General features: G+C 43.9%; 1 protein-coding gene across 4 annotated transcripts in view; it reads left to right on the top strand.

Annotated features, from left to right (window-relative positions):
* Positions 1 to 3561: 3561 nt before the first annotated feature.
* si:dkeyp-72e1.9 (syntaxin-binding protein 4) overlaps positions 3562 to 25075 on the top strand; it is a 55250-nt gene continuing 33736 nt past the window's right edge. For 2 of the 4 annotated variants that reach the window (XR_013657613.1, XM_023957891.2), the window contains exons 1-6: positions 11365 to 11558; positions 12979 to 13052; positions 16220 to 16315; positions 17897 to 17966; positions 18036 to 18110; positions 20527 to 20606. Coding sequence is in view for 3 of the 4 variants with exons in the window: in XM_023957891.2 (XP_023813659.1) it covers positions 11512 to 11558; positions 12979 to 13052; positions 16220 to 16315; positions 17897 to 17966; positions 18036 to 18110; positions 20527 to 20606 (442 nt within the window). In the remaining variant the exon portion in view is untranslated. Of the gene's footprint in view, positions 3706 to 11346; positions 11559 to 12978; positions 13053 to 16219; positions 16316 to 17896; positions 17967 to 18035; positions 18111 to 20526; positions 20607 to 25075 lie in introns of those variants that run through there. The other 2 variants (XM_023957890.2, XM_023957889.2) reach the window with 2 other exon arrangements.

Raw genomic sequence — 25075 nt, 5'->3', positions numbered from 1 at the left:
GCAGCAAGGCACGTAGTATTGGAGGAGGATACAAACTGTTCTATCATGGCGTTGATAGGAAGAGAAACGGGGTAGGAGTGATTCTGAAGGGGGAGTTTGTAAACAGTGTTCTAGAGGTGAAAAGAGTCTCAGACAGGATGATGAGCCTAAAGTTAGAAATTGAAGGGGTGATGGTGAATGTAGTCAGTGGGTATGCGCCACAGGTTGGCTGTGAGTTAGAAGTGAAGGAGAGATTCTGGAGTGAGTTGGATGAGGTCATAGAGAGTTTTCCCAGAGGAGAGAGAGTTGTTATTGGAGCAGACTTTAATGGGCATGTTGGTGAGGGCAACAGAGGTGATGAGGAGGTGATGGGCAGGTTTGGTGTGAAGGAAAGGAATCTGGAGGGACAGATGGTGGTGGACTTTGCGAAGAGGATGGAAATGGCTGTAGTCAACACTTACTTCCAGAAGAGAGAGGAACATAGAGTGACATACAGAAGTGGAGGTAGGAGTACTCAGGTGGACTACATCCTATGTAGACGAGGTCATTTGAGAGAGGTTAATGACTGCAAAGTGGTGGTAGGAGAGAGTGTAGCCAGACAGCACCGCATGGTGGTGTGTAAGATGACTCTGGAGGTCAGGAAGAAGAAGAGAGGGAAAACAGCAAAGAAGACCAAGTGGTGGAAGCTACAGAATGAAGAAACTTGTGAGGAATTTAGGCAGAAGTTGAGGCAGGTCCTGGGTGGTCAGGATGAGCTTCCAGAGGACTGGAAAACTACAGCAGAGATTATCAGGGAAACAGGTAGGAAGGTGCTAGGTGTGTCATCTGGAAAGAGGAAAGACGGTAAAGAGACTTGGTGGTGGAATGAGGAAGTACAGGAATGCGTCCAGAGGAAGAGGTTGGCTAAAAGGAAGTGGGATGTAGAAAGGACTGAGGAAGGTAGACAGGAGTACAAGGAAGCGCAGCGTAGAGTGAAGAGAGAGGTGGCAAAGGCCAAACAGAAAGCTTACGATGAACTATATGACAGGTTAGACACAAAGGAAGGAGAGAAGGACTTGTACAGGCTAGCCAGACAGAGAGACAGAGATGGGAAGGACGTGCAACAGATAAGGGTGATTAAGGACAGAGATGGAAAGGTGCTAACAACCCAGGAGAGTGTACAGAAAAGATGGAAGGAGTATTTTGAGGAGCTGATGAACGAGGAAAATGACAGGGAAAGAAGGGAGGAAGAAGTGGTTGTTGTGGAGCAGGAAGTAGCAGAGATTGGAAAGGATGAGGTTAGGAAGGCTCTGAAAAGGATGAAGAGCGGAAAGGCCGTTGGTCCTGATGACGTACCTGTGGAGGTATGGAAGTGCTTAGGAGAGACAGCAGTGGAATTTCTAACAAGGTTGTTCAATAGGATTCTAGAGAGTGAGAAGATGCCTGAGGAATGGAGGAGAAGCGTTCTGGTCCCGATCTTTAAGAACAAGGGTGACACGCAGAACTGCAGCAACTATAGAGGAATAAAGTTGATGAGCCACACAATGAAGCTGTGGGAAAGAGTAGTGGAAGCCAGGCTTAGGAAGAAGGTGGAGATTTGTGAGCAGCAGTATGGTTTCATGCCCCGTAAGAGCACCACTGATGCCATTTTTGCTTTGAGAATGTTGATGGAAAAGTACAGAGAAGGTCAGAAGGAGCTGCATTGTGTGTTCGTAGATTTAGAGAAGGCGTATGACAGGGTGCCGAGGGAGGAGCTGTGGTACTGTATGAGGTCGTCTGGAGTGGCAGAGAAGTATGTCAGAGTAGTTCAGGACATGTATGAGAGAAGTATGACGGTGGTGAGATGTGCTGTAGGTCAGACAGAGGAGTTCAAGGTGGAGGTGGGACTACACCAAGGATCAGCTTTGAGTCCTTTTTTGTTTGCTATGCTGATGGACAGGCTGACAGACGAGGTAAGACAGGAATCTCCCTGGACAATGATGTTTGTGGATGACATTGTAATTTGCAGTGAGAGTAGAGAGCAGGTGGAGGAACAGCTAGAGAGGTGGAGGTTTGCTCTGGAAAGAAGAGGTATGAAGGTCAGTCGTAGTAAGACAGAATACATGTGTCTGAACGAGAGGGATCAAGGTAGAAGCGTTAGGTTACAGGGGGCTGAGGTGAAGAAGGTGCAGGAGTTTAAGTACTTGGGGTCAACAGTTCAGTGTGATGGGGAGTGTGGAAAAGAGGTGAAGAGGCGAGTGCAGGCAGGTTGGAGCGGGTGGAGGAAAGTGTCAGGAGTGTTGTGTGACAGAAGAGTGTCAGCAAGACTCAAAGGAAAGGTGTACAAGACAGTGGTGAGACCAGCTCTGCTCTATGGGTTAGAGACGGTAGCAGTCAGACAGAGACAAGAGGCTGAGATGGAGGTAGCGGAGATGAAGATGTTGAGGTTCTCCTTAGGAGTGACCAGGTTAGACAGGATAAGGAACGAGTACATCAGAGGGACGGCTCATGTTGCCTGTGTTAGCGACAAAGTCAGAGAAGCCAGACTGAGATGGTTTGGACATGTTCAGAGGAGGGATAGTGGATACATTGGTAGAAGGATGTTGGAGATGGAGCTGCCTGGCCGGAGGGCAAGAGGACGGCCAAAGAGGAGATACATGGATGTCTTAACAGAGGACATGAAGTTGGCTAATGTTAGGATAGAAGATGTTCATGATAGAGTGAGGTGGAAAAGGATGATTCGCTGTGGCGACCCCTGATGGGAAAAGCCGAAAGAGAAAGAAGAAGATTTTTTGTTTTTATGATATATGTGGAACGTTGGAACTGTGTTGAGTTTATGGAATACATAGATTGGACTGTTCCAAATGGTTTCACGTTTAAAACGTTTAATTTGATTGAAAAACTGTTTGTAAAAAAGATTGAATGAATTTGTCTCAGTATTAAAGAAACTGAACGATAAGTAAAAGTTTGCTGTTTTTATTGATTGTAAACCCTAAAGATGAAACTCTGACTTCACTTGAGGAATGAGACCTGAATGAATGTTTGAAAGATGTCAAATGTCCTTTAGTCGTATTTCAAGCCTTTTCATGTCACTCTTTTACATTCCAGTGTAAATTCTCCTCTTCCTGCAGTTTTCATAAACACAGATGTAGCACAAAAACATAACCTGTTATTTATGGAGCAATTCATTCCAATAAACGAGGAAACTCTGGACATTAAACATGAATCCACTGTATCAACAACGTCTTTAGCAGCATCCTTGTAACGTTAGACAGTCGCTTGCTGAATATTCTGCATTATTATTATGGTGGGTTGAAAAAAACGGTCACAGTAAATCCATTTTTGGAGTAAAGACTCCTGTTTTTTTCTCCTGAACCAGAGGAGACCACATCCCCACATCATTCTGATGAAACTCAAGATTTTAGGTTTTTCTCACTACGAAGCAGCAGAGCTCTCTAGAAACCACACAGGTGGGATTTCCAGGCCAAATCCCAGATGTGTTTGCAGTTGTGCTGAATGTTGAAAGTGTTAGTGCGTTTCTGCAGCTCGCTCCCAAAGCTCTATATTTAGCCTGCCCACATGACATATGGATTGTTGTGTATTATCCTTTTGTCATAAGCTGGCTGTGTGTTTATGAATGGCAGTCGTCGTACCGGCTGGCTAACGTGCAGCTCCGCAGCAGAAATGCAGAGCAGTGAGTAGCTGGAGGGTCCGGATTCACACCAGCATCATGTTCCAGAGACTGAAGGTGCCTCTGGGATTTGCCAGGTATGTTTTTAACCACGTCTTCTTCTTCTTCTTCTTCTTCTTCCACCTCTGACACGGTGGTGGTGAATGTTGATGAAGCCGTGCAGGATTACTGATGAACACTGATTCTGGTGTGCACGGACCAAACACAGGTTTGTGTGGGGCGGAGGTGGACTTTTAGAAACAGGCTTTAGGGTTCCAGTGGATCTTTAGGGTTCCAGTGGATCTTTAGGGTTCCAGTGGATCTTTAGGGTTCCAGAGGATCTTTAGGGTTCCAGTGGATCTTTAGGGTTCCAGAGGATCGTAAGGGTTCCAGTGGATCTTTAGGGTTCCAGAGGATCTTTAGGGTTCCAGTGGATCTTTAGGGTTCCAGAGGATCTTTAGGGTTCCAGAGGATCTTTAGGGTTCCAGAGGATTTTTAGGGTTCCAGTGGATCTTTAGGGTTCCAGAGGATCGTAAGGGTTCCAGTGGATCTTTAGGGTTCCAGTGGATCTTTAGGGTTCCAGTGGATCTTTAGGGTTCCAGAGGATCTTTAGGGTTCCAGAGTATCTTTAGGGTTCCAGTGGATCTTTAGGGTTCCTGTGGATCTTTTTGGTTCCAGTGGATCTTTAGGGTTCCTGTGGATCTTTTTGGTTCCAGTTGATCTTTAGGGTTCCAGTGGATCTTTAGGGTTCCAGAGGATTGTAAGGGTTCCAGTGGATCTTTAGGGTTCCAGAGGATCGTAAGGGTTCCTGTGGATCTTTAGGGTTCCAGTGGATCTTTAGGGTTCCTGTGGATCTTTTTGGTTCCAGTTGATCTTTAGGGTTCCAGTGGATCTTTAGGGTTCCAGAGGATTTTTAGGGTTCCAGTGGATCTTTAGGGTTCCAGAGGATTGTAAGGGTTCCAGTGGATCTTTAGGGTTCCAGAGGATCTTTAGGGTTCCAGAGGATCTTTAGGGTTCCTGTGGATCTTTATGGTTTCAGTGGATCTTTAGGGTTCCAGTGGATCTTTAGGGTTCCAGAGGATCTTTAGGGTTCCAGTGGATCTTTAGGCTTCCAGAGGATTGTAAGGGTTCCTGTGGATCTTTAGGGTTCCAGTGGATCTTTAGGGTTCCTGTGGATCTTTATGGTTTCAGTGGATCTTTACGGTTCCAGTGGATCTTTAGGGTTCCAGAGGATCTTTAGGGTTCCAGAGGATTTTTAGGGTTCCAGAGGATCGTAAGGGTTCCTGTGGATCTTAAGGGTTCCAGTGGATCTTTAGGGTTCCAGTGGATCTTTAGGGTTCCAGAGGATCTTAAGGGTTCCAGTGGATCTTTAGGGTTCCTGTGGATCTTTTTGGTTCCAGTTGATCTTTAGGGTTCCAGTGGATCTTTAGGGTTCCAGAGGATTGTAAGGGTTCCAGTGGATCTTTAGGGTTCCAGAGGATCGTAAGGGTTCCTGTGGATCTTTAGGGTTCCAGTGGATCTTTAGGGTTCCTGTGGATCTTTTTGGTTCCAGTTGATCTTTAGGGTTCCAGTGGATCTTTAGGGTTCCAGAGGATCTTTAGGGTTCCAGTGGATCTTTAGGGTTCCAGAGGATTGTAAGGGTTCCAGTGGATCTTTAGGGTTCCAGAGGATCTTTAGGGTTCCAGAGGATCTTTAGGGTTCCAGAGGATCTTTAGGGTTCCTGTGGATCTTTATGGTTTCAGTGGATCTTTAGGGTTCCAGTGGATCTTTAGGGTTCCAGTGGATCTTTAGGCTTCCAGAGGATTGTAAGGGTTCCTGTGGATCTTTAGGGTTCCAGTGGATCTTTAGGGTTCCTGTGGATCTTTATGGTTTCAGTGGATCTTTACGGTTCCAGTGGATCTTTAGGGTTCCAGAGGATCTTTAGGGTTCCAGAGGATTTTTAGGGTTCCAGAGGATCGTAAGGGTTCCTGTGGATCTTAAGGGTTCCAGTGGATCTTTAGGGTTCCAGTGGATCTTTAGGGTTCCAGAGGATCTTAAGGGTTCCAGTGGATCTTTAGGGTTCCAGTGGGTCTTTAGGGTTCCAGTGGGTCTTTAGGGTTCCAGTGGATCTTTAGGGTTCCTGTGGATCTTAAGGGTTCCAGTGGATCTTTAGGGTTCCAGTGGGTCTTTAGGGTTCCAGTGGGTCTTTAGGGTTCCAGTGGATCTTTAGGGTTCCAGTGGATCTTTAGGGTTCCAGTGGGTCTTTAGGGTTCCAGTGGATCTTTAGGGTCCCAGAAGATCTTTAGGGTTCCAGTGGATCTTTAGGGTTCCAGTGGATCTTTAGGGTTCCAGAGGATATTTAGGGTTCCAGTGGGTCTTTAGGGTTCCAATGGGTCTTTAGGGTTCCAGTGGATCTTTAGGGTTCCAGTGGATCTTTAGGGTCCCAGAAGATCTTTAGGGTTCCAGTGGATCTTTAGGGTTCCAGTGGATCTGCAGGCTTTTGTGCTAAACTGTGACAGGAAAACAGTTCTAGTCTGACAGCGTTCAGTATTTGTTTCTCATGGAGAACAAATCAGAAGCATCAGAATGATATTCTTTTTGAAATATTGGTCCCTAGAAGACATGGCAGTAGTGTCAGAAATGAATATTGTTTGCATTAATATGTTTGAGCAGCTTTGGTTGTAAAACGGCTTTTTATGAATAAACTGATTGGATGTGAAAAGAAAAAGTGATCCACAAAGTTTGGGATCAGAAGAAAGTGTACAGCATCAGTGCTGGGTCACAGACAGCTCTCCTTCTTGTCATGAAGGAACTTTGAAAGACTGTTTTCAGTGTTAAATCTTATCTGGAAGCTTTAAAGGTGATAAACTGCTTTTGTTTGAACAAACACCATTCTGAGCACGAAGTGTGGTGGTAGGGGTGTCCCCATCCGGTCACGTGATCAGATGTCGTCTCCCGATCGGTGATCAGATATGATTGTTTTTATTATTTTGATCAGCGCTGCATATTTCCAGCTTGTCTTAAATGAACGTCCCGGTAAAAGTCTGTGTATCATGAGCGGAATCCCGACATTCTACTGTCGTAGAGCGCAGCGGAGGCTAACGGCTGACAAAAACAGCTCTGTGACGTTAGCTAAATGTTCACAGACTCAGACTTTGGAGATCAATAACTGACAGCAAGTGTCTTGCTCTCTTTTTGTCTTAATGCAAGCAACGACCTATAAAGGCTTTCAACAGGAAAAAGATCAGGTTTTTGTTTCTCTGATCAAAACGGCGCCGTCCTGCTGCCAACAGCTGCAGAGTGCAGGAAAAACGGATCGAAAATCAATCAATCAATCAATCAAACAATAATATCTCTAACAACCAGCACTAATAAACGTTGCGTTGATATGATCTAGTCATGAAAACTCATCATAGTCACATTCATGCTACAAGAACAACCGTGGGAGAAAATCCAGTTTTTTTAGTGAGATCTGAATCCCATCTGATCAAAAAGGTTCTGAAGATCCAAAAGGTCACAGACGGTCTCATAGAACAATCCCTACCGTCCCGTCCTCCTGCAGGAGAAAACCACTTCTAGTTTGTAAGAAGTTTGCAGGTAAACGTGGAGAATGACCAAAGACTTTGTTCTAGAGGATCAAACGCTACAGTTTGTACTTTCCCACTATTTATCACCTATTATTACTGATTCATATTTAATAGTTACACCATTTTTACCTGAGTGTTTAAGCACAGACGTCTCTGTTTACGTGTTAAAGAATAAAAGAAGATGAATAAAATAAAATGAGGGACCAACCTGGATCAGTTCATAACATTTTTTCCTTTTCTAAACATGTTTTACAAACGAATCCGATCAGGTCTGGGTATTTTTTTTTTCATTCATCCAAATCCAATTCCTCTGAACTGGATGGGGGACATCCCTGCTTGGTGGATCATTGCTGATGCTGCAGTGTTTTTGTTGGTTATATCGTCATCATTTCTCTCCTCACAAACATCTCATGCAGTCTGGATCAGCTGTTCTGTCGGATGGATTGAGGAACAGAACGTGGTAAACGGGGAAATAATGAGAGGAGTTGATGAACTGTTGGAAAGATGAATTATTGCAAGGTATTTGCAGGTAACATCATTTCTGCTTCTCCATTCAGGCTTTCACATTTCAAGAGTCATGATGTTAGGGCTGCACGGTGGCACGGTGGAGCAGTGGTTAGCGCTCAAGTCCCGGCTGGGGGACCTGAACCAGAACACCAATGGGGGACCTTTCTGTGTGGAGTTAGCGTGTTCTCCCCGTGCATGCGTGGGTTTTCTCCGACTGATGGGGTCAAACGGGGAGATCTCACTCATCCAGGTGTGCAGACGTCCCTAATCCTGTCAGAGTTGTAGTGAAAACAGGCTTTTAGTCTGCGTCATGGATAAATCACTTATTTTTACCATCTGTGGCCCTGTGGAAGAGCGTCCGTCCTTCCTCTAAAAATGGGACCCAAACCAGCTGTGTGCATAAAGGGTTGGACTGGGGGGTTAAAGCACTAAATGGTTCCTGAGGCAACTGTGTCTGCAGCTCAGCGCCCCCCAGGGTATGGAAGCGATTATGTAGCATAAATAAAAATCAAAGTCAAAACCAGAAATGCTTTTTCATTTTCAAAATGAAGCTGCATATTTTGACTCAAAAATATAATGAAAAAGCAATCCACCAAAATGCTTTTTCATTTTCTTCCTCAACACAGCTTATTCTGTCACTTAATTAAAATTAAAATGAAAATGGTATTTGACATTTCATTTTCAAGACGTTCCATGGTAAATGTGTAACATAATTCATGTAGAAATGTCTAATTTGACCATTAAAATGGATTAATAGAAATGCTTTTTAATTTTCAAAATGAAGCTGCATTTTTTGACTCAAAATTAAAAAGAAAAAGCAATATTTCAAAATGCTTTTTCATTTTATACTTCAACACAGCTTATTCTGTCACTTAATTAAAATGATAAATAAAATGGTATTTGACATTTCATTTTCAAAAAGGTCCCTGGTAAATGTGTACCAAAATTCATTTAGAAATGTCTAATTTGACATTTAAAATGGATTAATAGAAATGCTTTTTAATTTTCAAAATGAAGCTGCATCAAATGACTCAAAATTCAAATGAAAAAGCAATATTTCAAAATGCTTTTTCATTTTATACCTAAAACCGCTCATTCTGTGTCATAATTCAAACGAAAATGCAAAGAGGGGATTGCATTTGCATTTTAACATCCACCCCGCGCAAGTTGTCACAATATTCAATTCGAAAAAGCATTAGCAGAGGGGAGGCGGGGCGATGACGTCACTGCTCTCTCTGTGTGTCCGGCTGCTGACTGACGCACACACGCGCACCAAGAGCAGACTGTGTTAGCTGCAGAGACCAGGGTTTTGTGATGGTTGTGAACTTCTGATGAGTTTCCACAGCTTCTCATGACTACATAGCAGCATGTCCGCCTTCTGCGCTCCTCCTCCTGACGCACCGCGGACAAGCTTTTTTCTGCGGACCGCCAGCTGCCTTCGCACAGCGGAGCGCGAAGCTCCGATGATCGCTGAAGGCGGAAATGCTGCTACGATCTGAGAAACCATCATATGAATTTGTGTTTCCAGTGGTGTCCAGAACAAAATAAAGACTGATGTAATTCACAGATATTTACACATTTATCTGCAGCTTTGCGGTGAATTTGCTGTTTGATTTATTAAGATCCAGGAATCCAGGTTTGAGCAGGCCAGGTCCAGCGGTTTTTGAACAGGACCCGGTTTTAGGTGATCTTAATGTGAAAAATGCAGCAGAATGTCCCTTTAGCTCCCTCGCGAATCAGAAGCTGTGAATCGTGAGCCAACTTTAGCGTCGTCTGACCGCACGGATTTAAAAACATATAATCGAGCAGAGCAGGCCGTAAAATATTAGCATAGCTGTAATAAAAGCACATTATGAAGATAGTCTCCTGCAGCTTCGCGCTGAGTGAGTGTTTTTGGTCCAACCAGCAAACGTTTAGCATGGAGAAATCTGCTGTCTGATGATGGGGCTCCACCTGTCATCAAACAACAAATTCACCGCAAAGCTGCAGATAAATGTGTAAATATCTGTGAATTACATCAGTCTTTATTTATTTCTGGACACCACTGGAAACACAAATTCATATGATGGTTTCTCAGATCACAGCAGCATTTCCGCCTTCAGCGATCGTCGGGAGCTTCGCGCTCCGCTGTGCGAAGGCAGCTGGCGGTCCGAAGAACAAAGCTTGTCCGCGGTGCGTCCGGAGGAGGACCGCAGAAGGCGGACATGCAGCTACTTAGTCCTGAGAAGCTGTGGAAACTCATCAGAAGTTCACAACCATCACAAAACCCTCGTCTCTGCAGCTAACACAGTCTGCTCTTGGTGCGTGTGTGTGCGTCAGTCAGCAGCCGGACACACAGAGAGAGCAGTGACGTCATCGCCCCGCCTCCCCTCTGCTAATGCTTTTTCGAATTGAATATTGTGACAACTTGCGCGGGGTGGATGTTAAAATGCAAATGCAATCCCCTCTTTGCATTTTTGTTTTAATTATGACACAGAATGAGCGGTTTTAGGTATAAAATGAAAAAGCATTTTGAAATATTGCTTTTTCATTTGAATTTTGAGTCATTTGATGCAGCTTCATTTTGAAAATTAAAAAGCATTTCTATTTATCCATTTTAAATGTCAAATTAGACATTTCTAAATGAATTTTGGTACACATTTACCAGGGACCTTTTTGAAAATGAAATGTCAAATACCATTTTATTTATCATTTTAATTAAGTGACAGAATAAGCTGTGTTGAAGTATAAAATGAAAAAGCATTTTGAAATATTGCTTTTTCTTTTTAATTTTGAGTCAAAAAATGCAGCTTCATTTTGAAAATTAAAAAGCATTTCTATTTATCCATTTTAATGGTCAAATTAGACATTTCTACATGAATTATGTTACACATTTACCATGGAACGTCTTGAAAATGAAATGTCAAATACCATTTTCATTTTAATTTTAATTAAGTGACAGAATAAGCTGTGTTGAGGAAGAAAATGAAAAAGCATTTTGGTGGATTGCTTTTTCATTATATTTTTGAGTCAAAATATGCAGCTTCATTTTGAAAATGAAAAAGCATTTCTGGTTTTGACTTTGCTTTTTATTTATGCTACATAATCGCTTCCATACCAGGGAGGATGTGGGGAACAAATTCACACATGCAGGTGTGTGACAGCCACTGGGACTTGAACTCAGAAACTTTGACACTGGAGGTCAGTATTCTACACCTCAAAGAAACAAAGGACAACATTTAAATATTTTAAGCATAAAACTTTTGTAAATGTAAATTTTACAAACTCTGAAATTATCAAATGTCATCACAGATGCAGTTTCAAAAGTCTATTGAAGTACAAGACTCTCAAAGTGTCTGGAAACAAAGACTATGGATCATATAGACTACATGATCTATATGCGCAACTAGCCAGCTAGTGGATGAAAACTGAGGATTCTGTGAGACCTCCAGCGGAAGTGCAGTCTCTAAAGCATTTGAGCTTCATGTTTGGGTTCGGTTTTGACCGACGGTTTGTTTAACATCATTTAAATGCAAATAAAATGAGATGTCAAAGAATCGTGGTTCCTTCAAGTGTCAGCCTGTAAAAATCTCTCAGGTGGAACTTTGTCAAAACTGAAGAGTGACAGTTGGACCCCGCGTGGACGCCGGGAAAGGCGCGTGCACACAGTGCTCGCTGTCATTCTGACTCTGGTTATGTAAGAGATTAAACGTGCGGCTGAAGGTGGAAACGTTCGGCTCTGCCTCTGCCGCTGCTGCCCCGCATTTCAGGCATCATGTGCGTGAACGCCGGCTGCTGAGAGCGGAGGCTGCGTGTCCGTGCGTGTCACCAACCTGTGCGCTGCGCGCCAACATGCCAACCTTCTCCGTGATGTACAAAGGCGCGGTGATCATCAGCAGGTAGGCGGCTGCGGGGCTTCCTGGGGGGTCGCTGCCTCACAGCACGCGCTGTTTCTGTGTTTCTATTCTTATTTTGTTGTTTGTTTGTTTTCTGGAAGGAGACTTTTTCAGTGCGCAGCTTTCGATCGCACATGTAGACCGCGGGCGCGCGCGCGCGCTGCTGCCTGATTGTTTTTCTATTTGAAGGAGTACAATGAGAGTTGTGTATCTTTAGTCCAAACATGAGACGGTTAATTGAATCAATTATTAAACCATTTAACTGCAGAAGTGAAAGTTCCCATTGGTCTGCTGATAAACGGTGGTCCACCGCACATGCGCAGGGATGAGCAGAGGCAGCCTGCAGGCAGGCAGTGTTTTCTTCCAGCAAAGCTCTGCTTTTCTCACTACATATTTGACTTTCAGCTGCTCCCTTGAGGGGGCGCCACAGCAGCTCATCCCCTCCCTCTAATCCTCTCCTCTGCCTCCCTCTGCTCACACCGTCCTCCCTCATGACCTCCTCTCCATGCATGAACCTCTCCTTCCTGGTAGCTGGAACCAGTCTGGTCGTTCTCCTCTGACCTCTGGCATCAACTAGACATTTCCGTCCACAGACCTGCCGCTCTCTGGATATTTTCTCTTTAAGACCATTCCCTGTAAACCCTAGAGGTGGTTGTGGGTGAAATTCCCAGTAGATCAGCGGTTTCTGAAGTCCTCAGACCAGCCCGTCTGCTTCAGAGTCCCTTCAATCCCCTTCCTGGTTGTGATGCTGGTTTCACCTGCAGCAGATGGTCCGGACCACTGAGTGTCTGCCGTGTGATTGGCTGTTAGTCATTGTGTTAACCAACGGTTGGACAGGTGTGATGTTTTTTTTAACATTTCAGCCTCAGCAAACCTCTGACAATAAAACTCTGGAAAACAGACGTGATTGGCTGGTTTCAACCAAACTCCTGCAGCAATGGTTTCAGGGGCACCAATGAGGTTCCAGGGGGGGTCCAGATGGTACCAGTCTGTAGTGGATGTAGTGGACATTGTTTTTCTATAGGAGGCAATTGATCTGCCCTTCGCCTGGCTGGTCGTCTACCTGGTCAAAGGTCAAAGAAAATCATAACCTCTACGTTCGCTTGGGCTCTTAACCCCCCCACCTCATTAGGGTGGTGTTCATCAATGGAATGGGAGAAATAGAAGTTGGTCACTACAGTATTTTCTTCCTGCGTGAGTCTCTGCCTGAATGGCTGAAGGGAATTTTGAACACTTTCATTTGTTCACCTGTGGACAGAAGCAGATGTTTTTAGCGGTTTCAGGCTCTGGGTGCCTTCAGGTCAAAAAGGGTTTCTTCTACAAACCAAAACAACATCTGCATCCTGAGTTTCTGTTACCTTTGGTCTTTTGAACGTACTTTGCTTAATTTGCTCGATCCTCGTTATCTCTTCTGTTTACCCAGGACACTAATGGGTCCGTATGGAGTCGACCGAGCCGTACATTCCATTGAATTTACGGAGTGTGAAAATGGTTTGGGTAAGTGTCTTTGTTTTATATTATGGGTAAAGACTAAAGACCCACTCTGTTTTAAAATGCTCTTTTTGGTGTTTTTAACACGTTTTTGTGACATTTCCTCCTAAATGCAGGACCTACATATAGAAAATTGATGGTATGAACCGTTCATGCATCTGAGTTTTCCTCTAAAAAGCTGCTCTCTGGGCACCAGCCCCTCCCAGTCCATTAAAAGGAGTGGGATCCAAAGGTCACACATGATCATACGTATGGATAAAGTTTACTCTGAAAGGCTTAGGAATAGTACGATATAGGCCCTTTAAACTTGCATTTCAGAGTATTTATGTATTCAAATTGTTATCATTGAGGAGCGACAAAAAATGCTGTTTGAAAATTTTTATTTGTTACGCAGAAAATACTTTGGGCGGGGTCACAGTCTCCAAGCTCCGCCCCTTTCTGATCATCCACCTGCAGACCAACAGATCCATGAAGGTCTTTGTTTTCCTGGTCTGAGCTGGAATCTGGATCAGAACCGGACGGACGGATGGATCTGACGTTGCTGCTGATTTTGCTGCATGTTAGGTTGGGGGTGTGAGGGGCTGTAAGCTAGGGAGAGAGTGTAAACAGATGATGATAGGATGTAGGGGCAGGCTTCCCCTCAGCCAACAGTCCTGCCCACAGCTCACAGGGGGATCCTGATAAACCCCCGTACTCGTATGAGTACTGGCGATGCTCTGATAGACGGTCAAAGGCAGAGCTCAGATGGAGGGGGCGGATGGAACGTGAACCAGGATCAGCAGCGAGGAGGAGGTGGTTGGGGGTTTGAGGAGCAGGGAAGGGGGCGGGACGCAGACTGGAATTGAAATTAAAACGAGGAAAACATGTTCAAAGTTGTACTTCAACAGCTTTTTTCAAGAAATTTGGAGATGAATGGTAGATTACAGATGGAGTGGAAATAACTGAGGTTGGAGGGATCTGATCCAGGTTTTTTGAGGGTGGGGGGAAGAATTCCAGTGGGAGGCTTTGAAAAATGTTGGTGATGAGATGAAATAGAAGCAGGGAATGGAAGCATTTGACTGGTTAAGACTGAGATTTTGGAGTTCAGAGATTTGGCTGACTGACGGTAGAGTCGATGTTGTGGGGGCAGTAGAACATGAACCACATGGATGCTGAATAAACTTTTGGGGGGGGGGGGGGGGGGGGGTGAATTAGAGGTCCGTCACACTGTTAGAGGTCCTCGGTTGTTCAGCCAGTACTTAGTGATATTCTGAGAAAATACTCTGAGACCAGCTCCCATAGTATCAGTCCTAGTAGAAATGACCACTTTGTTAATGATGCCTTACAAGCCCTCAGGAGTACACTCCATGTTGTTGCCCCCCTGAAACCTAAGTCCGTTAGACAAAACCGAGTAGCACCGCGGTTTAACGCTGAAACTCGTTCGCTTAAACAAGAAACCCGTAAGTTGGAAAGAGAATGGCGCCGCTCCGGTTCAGAGCAGTCTCTGGATATCTGGAAACATAGCCTATTAAATTATAAAAAAGCTCTGCGTAGAGCTAGAAGCCAGTACTATTCAACCTTAATATCAGAGAATGGAAACAACCCAAGATTTCTTTTTAGCACTATTGCTAGATTAACTCGCAGTCAGAGCTCAGTAGAACCACATGTTCCTGTTTCTCTCAGCTCTGATGATTTTCTTACATTTTTCAATAGTAAAATCTCAAATATTAGACATAAGTTGAATCAAGTTATTCCTTCACCTCTGGGGGGGCCTTCATGTGAAGGTTCTGGAGTGACCGTCTCATGAGGGGCTCAGAGATCTGAAACGGGCCGTTTAGCTAGAATGAAAGGTTTTCTGCAGAGAAGAACGGCTGCTTCAGCGTTAGAGAACAGGAAGGAGCTCGTCCACAACGACCACCAGAGACGCCAAGCTGATGCAAAAGGAGGAACCAGGGAGGAAGACCTGTAGAACCGGGTCGTCTGGGAAGTTTCTGCTGTCATTAGGATTTCAAAGAGAATCTATTGACAGGAAATGGTTTCATCCAACCACTAACTATGAGTGGAAGCAAAGTTTGGGTGTTTTCAATCAAATTCTCTGAAAATGACCAGGAAAGCATCATTTCTTCCAGGGTCTGTAAAACAAACAAAAAAGTGTAAACATAAAGAAATACTGAAGACAATGGACTGAAAGTGTTGGTATAAACCTTTTCTCCCCAAAAGCTGCTGTTTTGTCTTTGGATTTTTGTTTTTGGCCAGCCAAAGTGAAAAGGGAGACCATGAAAGAAGAGTCCAAAAGACAAAAATTAATAAATACAAAACAGCAGCTGTTCCCATTTTGTTTCATTTGCTAACAGTTTTAGATTTATTGTTTTTTTTATTACATTTTTCAGTATTTGTTCAAAGTATTTCTTTTAAGTTACAATGTGTACTTTTGAGTTTAGAACCGTTTTTAGAATTGTACTTGTTCTGTTTTCAACTTTAAAATGTCCAATTTTCAAGTTTACAATCTTGTTTTTCATTAACTTCCCACAGAAGGACGAGAACGATGCACAGAAATAAAGACAGGAATAAAGATGTGTGTCTGAGCATCTTAAAGACCAACTGTCTCATTCTTTACTAGCTTTACTTTTTCTTTTCAATTCCTAGAAATCTTCCATCCAATTTTCTTAGAAATAACTGTGTCGTCCTATTTGTTTTACCCGTCAAAACCTCCAAAATGAGGATAGCTGTTGGTTAAAACCTCACATTTTACCGACACCAGGACCATCAGAAACAAACGGACAAATCAAGTCAACATCAAAGTCTATTTTAGATGACTGACTTTATTTTTCCTATTTTTATCCTGGAGTAAAGATGAACTTTTAGTTTGTCCTTAATTATAATAATACTCTGAGATGACAGAAAAAATAGCAAAAGTATTTTACTGTCAAATGTTTCCAAAGATCCAAAAGCAGAAAAACATCAGACAGAGGTTTATTATTTGTGAGTTTCCAGTTCAATAAAAGCAGCTGTTTGGGGGTCCTAACCCGGTTTCTGAGGAACTCCTGAACTGAGTTAGCAGAAGGCCACAGCAGAGAGTTAACATGCTCCAACGGGAGATCAAGGACTTCCAGACACAGGACGCCTGGCTGCCAGCAAATCAGGAAAGCTCCTGGTTGGCTGAGCTAAAGGGGCTCCACCTCTTCTCTCCACAGGGATAAAGGTGATTGGAGGAGTGAAGGAACAAACTGGAGAGGAATTTGGAGTTTATGTCAAGCGGGTTTTACCTGGTGGCCTTGCTGCAGCTGATGGTAAGTCCACATAAAAACAAGGATTTGAAGTGATTGGGGCTTTTTTAGGCCTTAAGTCCTCACATTTGTCGGGTGTCATGATCAGCCTCTGAATGCATGTGTGACGGTGAGACATGCTTGCATCAAAATAAGCTTTCAGTGTTTAACTTGAGCTCTGAAGAAGAACTCTCCTAAAGCCTCTTAAAGCCTAAAACTCTCACAAGCGTCCGGTGCTGTGGGTTTTTGGGTCGTCCGGGTCCGTGGAGGGGAGTGGAGGGGAGTGGCTGCACCTTAATCCTTGTGCTATCTTAGATGACCCCCCCTTCCATTGAGGTGTTCTCCCTACCATGACAAAGGTGGATAAAGGTGGAAAGATTTCATGTAATCCATGGACACCAGTGAAGATCACAAATCATTGAAGAAAAAAGGTTCAGAGCACTGTCTAGTGGGTCTAGATGACCCAACTGTCTAGTGGGTCTAGATGACCCAACTCCCAATGTTAAAGTGCCTAGGATAGAACAAGGGTTACAGGAGCTCAGGTGTGTCTTACAGTTCCCTTGAGGCTCGTACCACTACCTCTAGGGACGTCATGAAATTGGAACGTACCATTGTCGTGCATGTGGTTAGTGGATGGTGAAGTTTTTATAAGGATAATGGAAGTTAGAGGTACTTCTGGTGATGGTGTCGTACGGTGTCCTGACACCACTATAGTCATTACTAAAGAGTGACTGGCTCCTTACTGACCGCGTGAGTCCTGCATGGACAGGGTGTGCACGGTCTGTGCCTGCAGGACGCCTGTAGGATGTCAACACAAACTACAACTACACTCTGATTGTGTAATGTCCTCATTTCTAGGCCAGAATGGACACTAGCAGCTCACACTCATCACATGAACAGCACCCACGGACCTTTTTGGAGTCAAACAAAGTCAAATCCATACGACTCACCTGCATCTGACCGGCTTCACCCTGACTGACCCTTGCGTTTTGTAGAAGTGTTCGCTATGACCTGTCGCCGGCAGCAGGCCCCTGGAAAAAACCTGCATGAACTTTTGGCTCTACAGGCTCGCTGAGCGGTCTACCATCTCTTTATTTTGTCCGTGCCCCGTACAGATTTAGCCGTTTTTCCGTCTCCAGGGCAGCTTTGACTAAGGCTTTCACATTTATACCTGGGATCTAGACAGCTGGGATTCTCAACAGACAGCCCACCAGAGGGGCAGCTCCACACACCATCTGTTTTAGTGTTTCTGGACCTGGCCTTGAACGCTCCGGGGGGGGGGTCAGACTGCTCCCCAACAGCACCAAAACAAAGGCTCTTCTTTTCAAAACGTCCTCATAGCATCATCCCGGGATCATCATCAGGCTTTTCCGGAATTCTGCAAACCCAGATTTCTTCAGAGATCCATCTCTCCTGTTCTCTGTGCCCGGGGGGGGGGGTCCTTCTTCCACTCTGTTCAAATTTGGAAAGACGGTTTCCTGTTTTCTAGAGCCACACACTGGGACACGGTCTCCTGCCTTTCAAAAACCTCCTCAGACTGAAGAGGTGTGAGGAGCCGGTGAGTTCTGCTAGGCTGACATCTGCTCTGTGTTTGGCTGCCAACAGGAAACCTGATGGCAGGGGACCAGATCCTGGAGGTGAACGGGGACAGCCTTGTAGGAGTCACTAGTGAAAGGTAGTCTGTCAATCCTCTGTGTTGATGAGATGACTGAGCATTGCCATGACTGTGTTGCTCTTTTGGTAGAGCTGTGGACATCCTGAGAGCAGCTTCTGCAACCAATCACATGCGCCTTCTCATAGCCAGAGATGAAGAAGCAAAGTAAGTACATTTCTGAATGCAGCAGACTTTTCCAGGTGAACCGGGTGAAGGTCTAAGTTCAAAGAGCCTCAGAGGACCATTCTTTGCATTTGTTGAAGGCTGACGATGATGATGTAGGAAACTTCAGCCTGTTCTGTGACCTGTAGTCTGTATTTTTATCTCATTTTTCCAAGAAAGTCTCTGTTGCAGGAAGAATTTCAAAGGTCTTCAAGTGTTCAAACTCATATTGAGTATGTTATGAGACAAACAACATAGGGTGCCTGAGAGTAAAATATCTTATATACAGTATATATAAATATAAATATATACATATATACACATATAAATATATTTATATATTTTTTGAATTATTTCGTGTTTGTGTGTGTGTGTGATATAATGCAAAAAAAAACAAACAATAAACATATTGTTGGGAAAGAAAACAGCGCCAGAGGAGCACTTAGAGTGGGAGATCTGCCCCGATGATGCATTCATAAACTGGAAATTGCCCATTGAGACGACTGTTGTTGTGAATTTGGGCTATATAAATGAAATTGAATTGAATTGAATCTCTTTGTATTTTCCTAGAATGTTTAACTGCAGTTAGGTGAGGCCCCACCCCTTAAACAAATCAGATCAAGAAGAAGTGTAACTGGTTCCATCCCTGCAGACGGGGGCGGATGTGGAAGCAGGTTTCTCATCTCTGCTGCCCGTCTGTCATTCGGTCTGCAGCGCCTCCAGTGACGTTACCACATGAATTAGCTTCCATGTGCAGGGGAGGATGGGCGTTGGCCAGGCAGCCGGACCCCCATCACTTTGGGGGGAGTCCCCAAACTCTATCAAACGCAGGGAGGGGGGGCTTAACCAGTGCCAGTGCTTCTGTCAAGATGAGCTGTGTGTTAATCTGCAGTTAGTGCTTTAACTACCCTGCAGCTGGGGCAGCATGGGGGGATTATGTCTGCATGTCCGTCTGTGCTTCTCTTCCTTTATCTCCACACGTAGAAAGACTTTTCCGTCGTCTTTGACCCTAAACAGAAAACATCTATTTTTAGCAGTAAGCGATGCAGCACAGATACGGTAGTTCTGATCTCAAATGGAGTTGTGTGAAACAAAGGGATGAGCTCAGACTGGAAATGCTCTAAACTACAGAGGACGATCCCAACGGCTGCACAAACATGAAGGCAAATAACACGGATATGCTTAGAAAGGGCAGGATGCTCTGCAATTCAACAACAGTGGACAGAAAGCCTCACGTTCTGTTGGTTTGGTTGATCGTTTTAAAGTTCCTGACCTTTAGTGTTTCGTATCTTCATGCTTGAACAGTTCAGAGACTTTACTGAATTAGGATTACGAGCGGCCAGAGGAGTTTATTCATAGAAAAGTCTTGTAAAACACAAAACAACATGAAACATTTAGTATTGGTCAGTCCTTTTATAGCCCAAGCAGATGAGATGAAGCACAGATCCACATCTGCTGCCTGCAGAAGTCTATTTGAATTCTGTTTTAGTTTGATGCACCCCAGTAAAGTCAGGAACCCCCCCCCCCCAGTCTCTCCATCCCTGCAGTCTGAGCATCTCAACCTTACATCTCCTGACTGCATTGCACTTAGGGCTCTTGTCTTGTTTGGTTACCCATCCTGACGGCTGGAGGCGGTGATCCTGAAAAAGGATCAAATCCCCTGCAAACAGCAGAGATGGGATTCTGAGAGCGTGCACACTCTGGCAGCGTTTGACGCTTGTCAAAACCCCTGACACGTCTCCTTTATATCCATGTGTGAGCTTTTCTTTGCTGCAGAAATCACAGTCTCCACATTTGCTTTAGATACAGACCAGTTCAGCCACCATCCTCAATGTCTTCATCTTTTTAATCACAATCTCAGTTTTTATGCTAACTGATTTATTTATTCTTAATGTTTACATTATTGCAGGTTTCCTTAAATTTGAAACAGATTCAGTTTACTCAAACAGAAAACCATCTTCTGTAGTTCTTACCATAAAACTCTAAACTCCATCCCTGTCAGTCTGTGGTCCAGGTTCTTAGGCAGACTTCTCTTAAGGGTGGGGTCCAGTTATTTTGTAAACTCTTCTGACTTATGGCAAACCCTGTTCTGCAGGTTGACGTGGACTGAGCTGCTTTTTTCTACTGTTTTCTTTCACTTTAAAGCTCTTTGGAAAGATCATCATGATTGAATTGACTGTTTAGGGGTCGGAGGATGAGAAAACATTTAGAAATGCTGGATTAAAGAGTAAAAGACTAAAGTAAAAAGAGAAAATGACATAGCATGGAGGACTAAATCATCAAAGGTGGTCAACTCATTCCTCTTAAAATGCTAAACTTTGATGTTCTGACATGAATTCAGACCTGCATCTTTCTGCATACCGATTTCTGTTGCTCTTTCAGAATAAAAGTCTGGTTTTCTTGTGCTCTTTTCAAAAAGGAGAGAATTTGCAGATCTTCTACAGAAGTACGGATCTACGGGAAGCACAGGGTCAACGCGCAACTCTCCCATTCAGCAAGGTACTTTGACACAGAGCTATGCTGCTCCCACATCTGCAGAGTCAATCTAAACGATTGTTCCTCCAAATGGAAAGTCTCAAATGTTATCAAAACCATACATCTGTGCCCCCCCATGCTCAAGCTGTCCCTGTGCGTTTCATTAAGCTTTGTGTCCAATGGCTGAATGAAGTCAATCTACCTTGAAAAGGCTGCGGGCTCATTTCCTTCCAACATCTGCTGGGAGGAGGCAGCCGGCTGGAACACATCGGTTCAGAGGAAGTCCACCCCCAACTATCACACTGTGTGTTTAGACTGGACCCATTTGGTTCCCCTAAAGGGTGCTAGAGGTCATTTCCCTCGATATTCCTGAACAGATCTGAACAGTCTGCATACACCCAAGTGGACCCTGGTCCGGGACCAGGAACCTCTTTTGGACCCATCTTTTGAGGTGGTCTCGGTTCGATTCCAATCGACTGTGAGTTTTCTGGGTCTGAAGAGGGTCCGTGCTGAGAGCAGAACAACGGGACCCTCATACAGGGCGTTACGCTATGCAAACAGAGAACGACCATGTGGACAAACGTGGAGCAACGATGAGACACAGCAACTCACTGAAATGTGGTCGGATGGATGCATCGCACGGAAATGAGAGAAAACACAGAAGAAGTTTTTCTATCTTCAGTGGTAAAATGAAGAAGAGTCTCTGGAAGATTGTAGAAGCTTCAGCAAAGCAGGAGATGCTTTTACAAAAAGTGGAGGTTCAGGTGCAGAGAAAGATCAAAGTCAACAGTGTGACGAACTGGACTACATTCTTGGAAAAAGGCCAGCGATTCGTCCCGCGGACGCCGTGGAGACTAACAGGCCGTATCCACGACACTTCATCATGTCAGGGTTCTCCTTCAACCAGCTGACTGATGGGGGGGGGCTGATGCAAAGGTGAGTTGACTGATACAAGTTTGTGTTTCTCTTTAGCTTTTTATTAATATTATTTCATATACGACCTTTCAGCTAATTTGAAGAAAAAAGCCAAAGACAAGATATCAGCTAAATGCAAGAAAGCTGCTTGGTTCTGGTTCTATGTAAATGTTCCAGCTCAATCATTTTACATCAGAAAAATCTAATCTGTTGTTCACATTTCCCAAACAGAAAATGAAAAGGACTCTTCTTAAGGAAGTGGCTCGACTGCTGACCAGGAAGAAACAAATCTTGCTTTTGCTAGCACTCATGCTCAAAGGCTTCTGGGAAGAAATGGAAGAAATGAAAGCTGAGCCCTTTCCAAGCGTAGGGCTGCAGGCCGCCATCATTCTAGCAAACACGCTGCTGCAGGAGATGTTTGAAGCTGAACACAGGCGTCAAACACCAGAAACGTCTAGTTTTGAGAGAATCCAACGTATGCTGGCACAACAGGCAAACCCCAACATGCTGACTCAGGGTCTGGAGAAAACACGCAGCGCCGCACAATTCTCAATCACAGCCATCGACTTCAAGGCTCTGCAGGACAACACACCATCTGCTAGACCTACACCTTCCATGTGCACACAAACACGCCTGTGTGTATTTCACAGGAGCCCCCCCACACATGCAGTAAAACCGCTGTTACAGCAGATGAGGAGGGACAGATGATTGACAGTTGATCAATTTCAGATGTTCGTCATCATGAAGGACTCTGAGGTTCCAGAACATGTTGGTTCATTGTTTTGTATCTGGTGATGCTTGTAAAGTAAAACTTTAAAGTCAGATACATATTTTTATGTTTCAGTGAGAAGTGGATACAAAGTATAAATATTTGTTTTATTTTCTTTAAAATGAAAACTATTTACAATGTTAGACTGGAAAGATACAGAAAACTGGAGTTTTTTGAAACAATAAACATTTTTATTGAACGAATATTGCAAGAACAACTTTTATTATAAAATATAGAAGGTGCTTTAAATAAAACATCCGTTGTGCGCCAACAAGTACAGATAGATGAAGCTTAAAACCTTGAGAAATAACACGACGCGGCTTTTCTCATGTCCTGTGCGCTTCGCTCTACCGGGTTGTCCAGAACACTCGTCACCTGCCTCTTCTGCTTCATGTTGTCGCTCATCTTCTCTTTCAAAAATACTCCGCATGATGATCTTCACAAAAGTTGTGTTATTACCAGCACGCTAACATAACTTGACTGAGAAGTGGGCGTCAAAGATTGTGTCCAAAGTCCATCCCTACTCACCATACAGTGTGTTCACCATTTTCTGTCTGAATCTACAGTTCCAAAATCCAGAGCCCTAGAAATCTCCCAGAAGTCTCTGCAAAAAACCAGTGTGCATTGATGCACACTAGATCGGCGAATATAGACCACAATGCATTGCGTCTGAACAATTTTTGCCAAAAATTTACCTAAATGTATTTTTTTTTTTAAAAATCAATGTTTTTATCTTCAGAAGATAGTGGACTGATAAATAATTGTCCCAAAATGCTCATATCAATTAGATTTTAACTTTGTGAAATCGATGACATCTTATTAGCCGTTTAAAAAAAAAGTAGTGAGCATGGTGTCCCAGTTGCTTTAAAATCCAGGGCACTACATAGAGCCACTAGATAGTTTTTTAGTAGTTAGGGTTTAAAGGGGTCAAAGGCGGGCCACATTTGCCCACAGGCCGGACTTTGGACATGCCTGCCTTAGGATCACTGAAGTTCTCAATTCCCCACCACATGAAGATGCGATTACTGGAGGCGATTCGAGATCCAATCATATATTAGGTGCCTAGTCAGAGCACAGCACATATCTGCACAATGCCCTCACTGCAACAGAGGGCAAAACGCTCCCTGTCACCAAAACCCCAAACTCTTTTTACCATCTGTGCCTAATATGTTGCTTCATTGATGGAGTATATATGGACAGTATCTACAGGTTTTTCTGCATTTTGTGGAGTAACTCCTGGAATATCTTGTTGTTTCCCAGCAAATTTCCAGCTTTGTCTCTACACCAGACAGATGCCTTTGTTGTTGTGTTTGGAAAATTATTTTCTTCAGATGATCTCATAATACATGATTTTTATTGTAATTTTACTATAATACTCAGCTAAAAAATTAGTTTATTATCGTGAACCTCAAAGACTATACAATACAATTAAAAAGTTAGCAAAGCAATGAAACAATGGTTAGAAGCTTTAGCTGAAACGGTAAACCCTATTGTCTGAATCAAATGCTGAACACAAAACTCAAAACTGATCACACTCAATGTTTAAGTAGTGATCCACTTTAACCTCACAAAACAATATCTATTTCTACAGAGGGTTTTTCAATGGATGCAATGGAAAGACCCCATGAATACATCTACATTGGTGAATCTGGGTTTAATCTCACCAAAAGGAGGAGGGGCCATAATGTGATTGGCCATTGGGCCATTGTTGGTGTTCCTGGGCAGCCTGGTGGCAATGTCACATTATGTACTGCGATCAGCAATCATGCGGTTGTCCACCATCAGGCCAACCTGGGGCCTACAACCCTCACCAGCTCCTGGTTTTCCTCAGTCGCATGTGAGATGCTCTGTTAGGGCAGCAGGAGGAGCGTCCATCTATGTCTTTGTTTGGGACGATGTGAGTTTTCACAGAGCCCTCCAGGTTAGAGAGTGGTTCCATATGAACCAAGGTTTTATCAGTCTTTGCCTTCCTTTCCCTAAACCCTATTGAGGAATTCTTCTTCTCACTGCGGTGGAAGGTATAAGAACGCCGACCTTACACCAGGGTACATGTCCTGCATGCCATGGAGCCTGCCTGGTGTGACATGGGGTTGGAGGCCAGCCAAGCCTGGATACGGCATTCCAGGGGGTTTGCCCTGTTGCCTGGCCAGAAAAAATGTGGCCTGTGATGTGGATGAAGTCCTGTCTCCTGACCCAGTACCCAGACATGATGCTGTGGCTGAGTGATGCACTCATTTGTGTATTTGTGTACTTTGTATTACTTGTACACAAGTGCCAAATGCTTGTTTGTTTTTACAAGTGCTACATGTAAATGCACTGGATTTCAGTTTTTTTTCTTTTTATACAAGTCCTAAATGCAGAGGTTTCCTGCAACATACATTTGGCCTACAGTCAAAAAAGAAACTTTTATTTCTCCAGATTCATGTCCTGACCGTTGTGTTTTCTGGTTTTCTACGTAGTGTTTAGTGACCGTTCAATGTTGCTTTTATTTTGACTGACTCTGGGCACAATTTCACAACAAAGTCCAGTTTGTGGATAAAGGTGGAAAGATTTCATGTAATCCATGGACACCAGTGAAGATCACAAATCAGGTTCAGAGCACTGTCTAGTGGGTCTAGATGACCCCACTCCCAATGTTAAAGTGCCTAGGATAGCACAAGGGTTAAGGAAACATTTTAAAGCATGCCCTCTTTCACATGCTGCACTGAAACTGGGCGAGGAACGGCGGATAACTCAGTCGACTGTCTCCCACCCAGATGTTCTGGTGATAAATGCAGGAAAGCAGATGGAGATGTTTGGACACGTTGAG

This window comes from Oryzias latipes, chromosome 8, assembly GCF_053564925.1.
Source record: "Oryzias latipes strain Hd-rR chromosome 8, Olatipes_Hd-rR_3.1".
Taxonomy (NCBI): Eukaryota; Metazoa; Chordata; class Actinopteri; order Beloniformes; family Adrianichthyidae; genus Oryzias; species Oryzias latipes.
The sequence above is the reverse complement of the archived record's forward strand: the minus strand, read 5'-3'. Positions and strand labels throughout refer to the sequence as shown.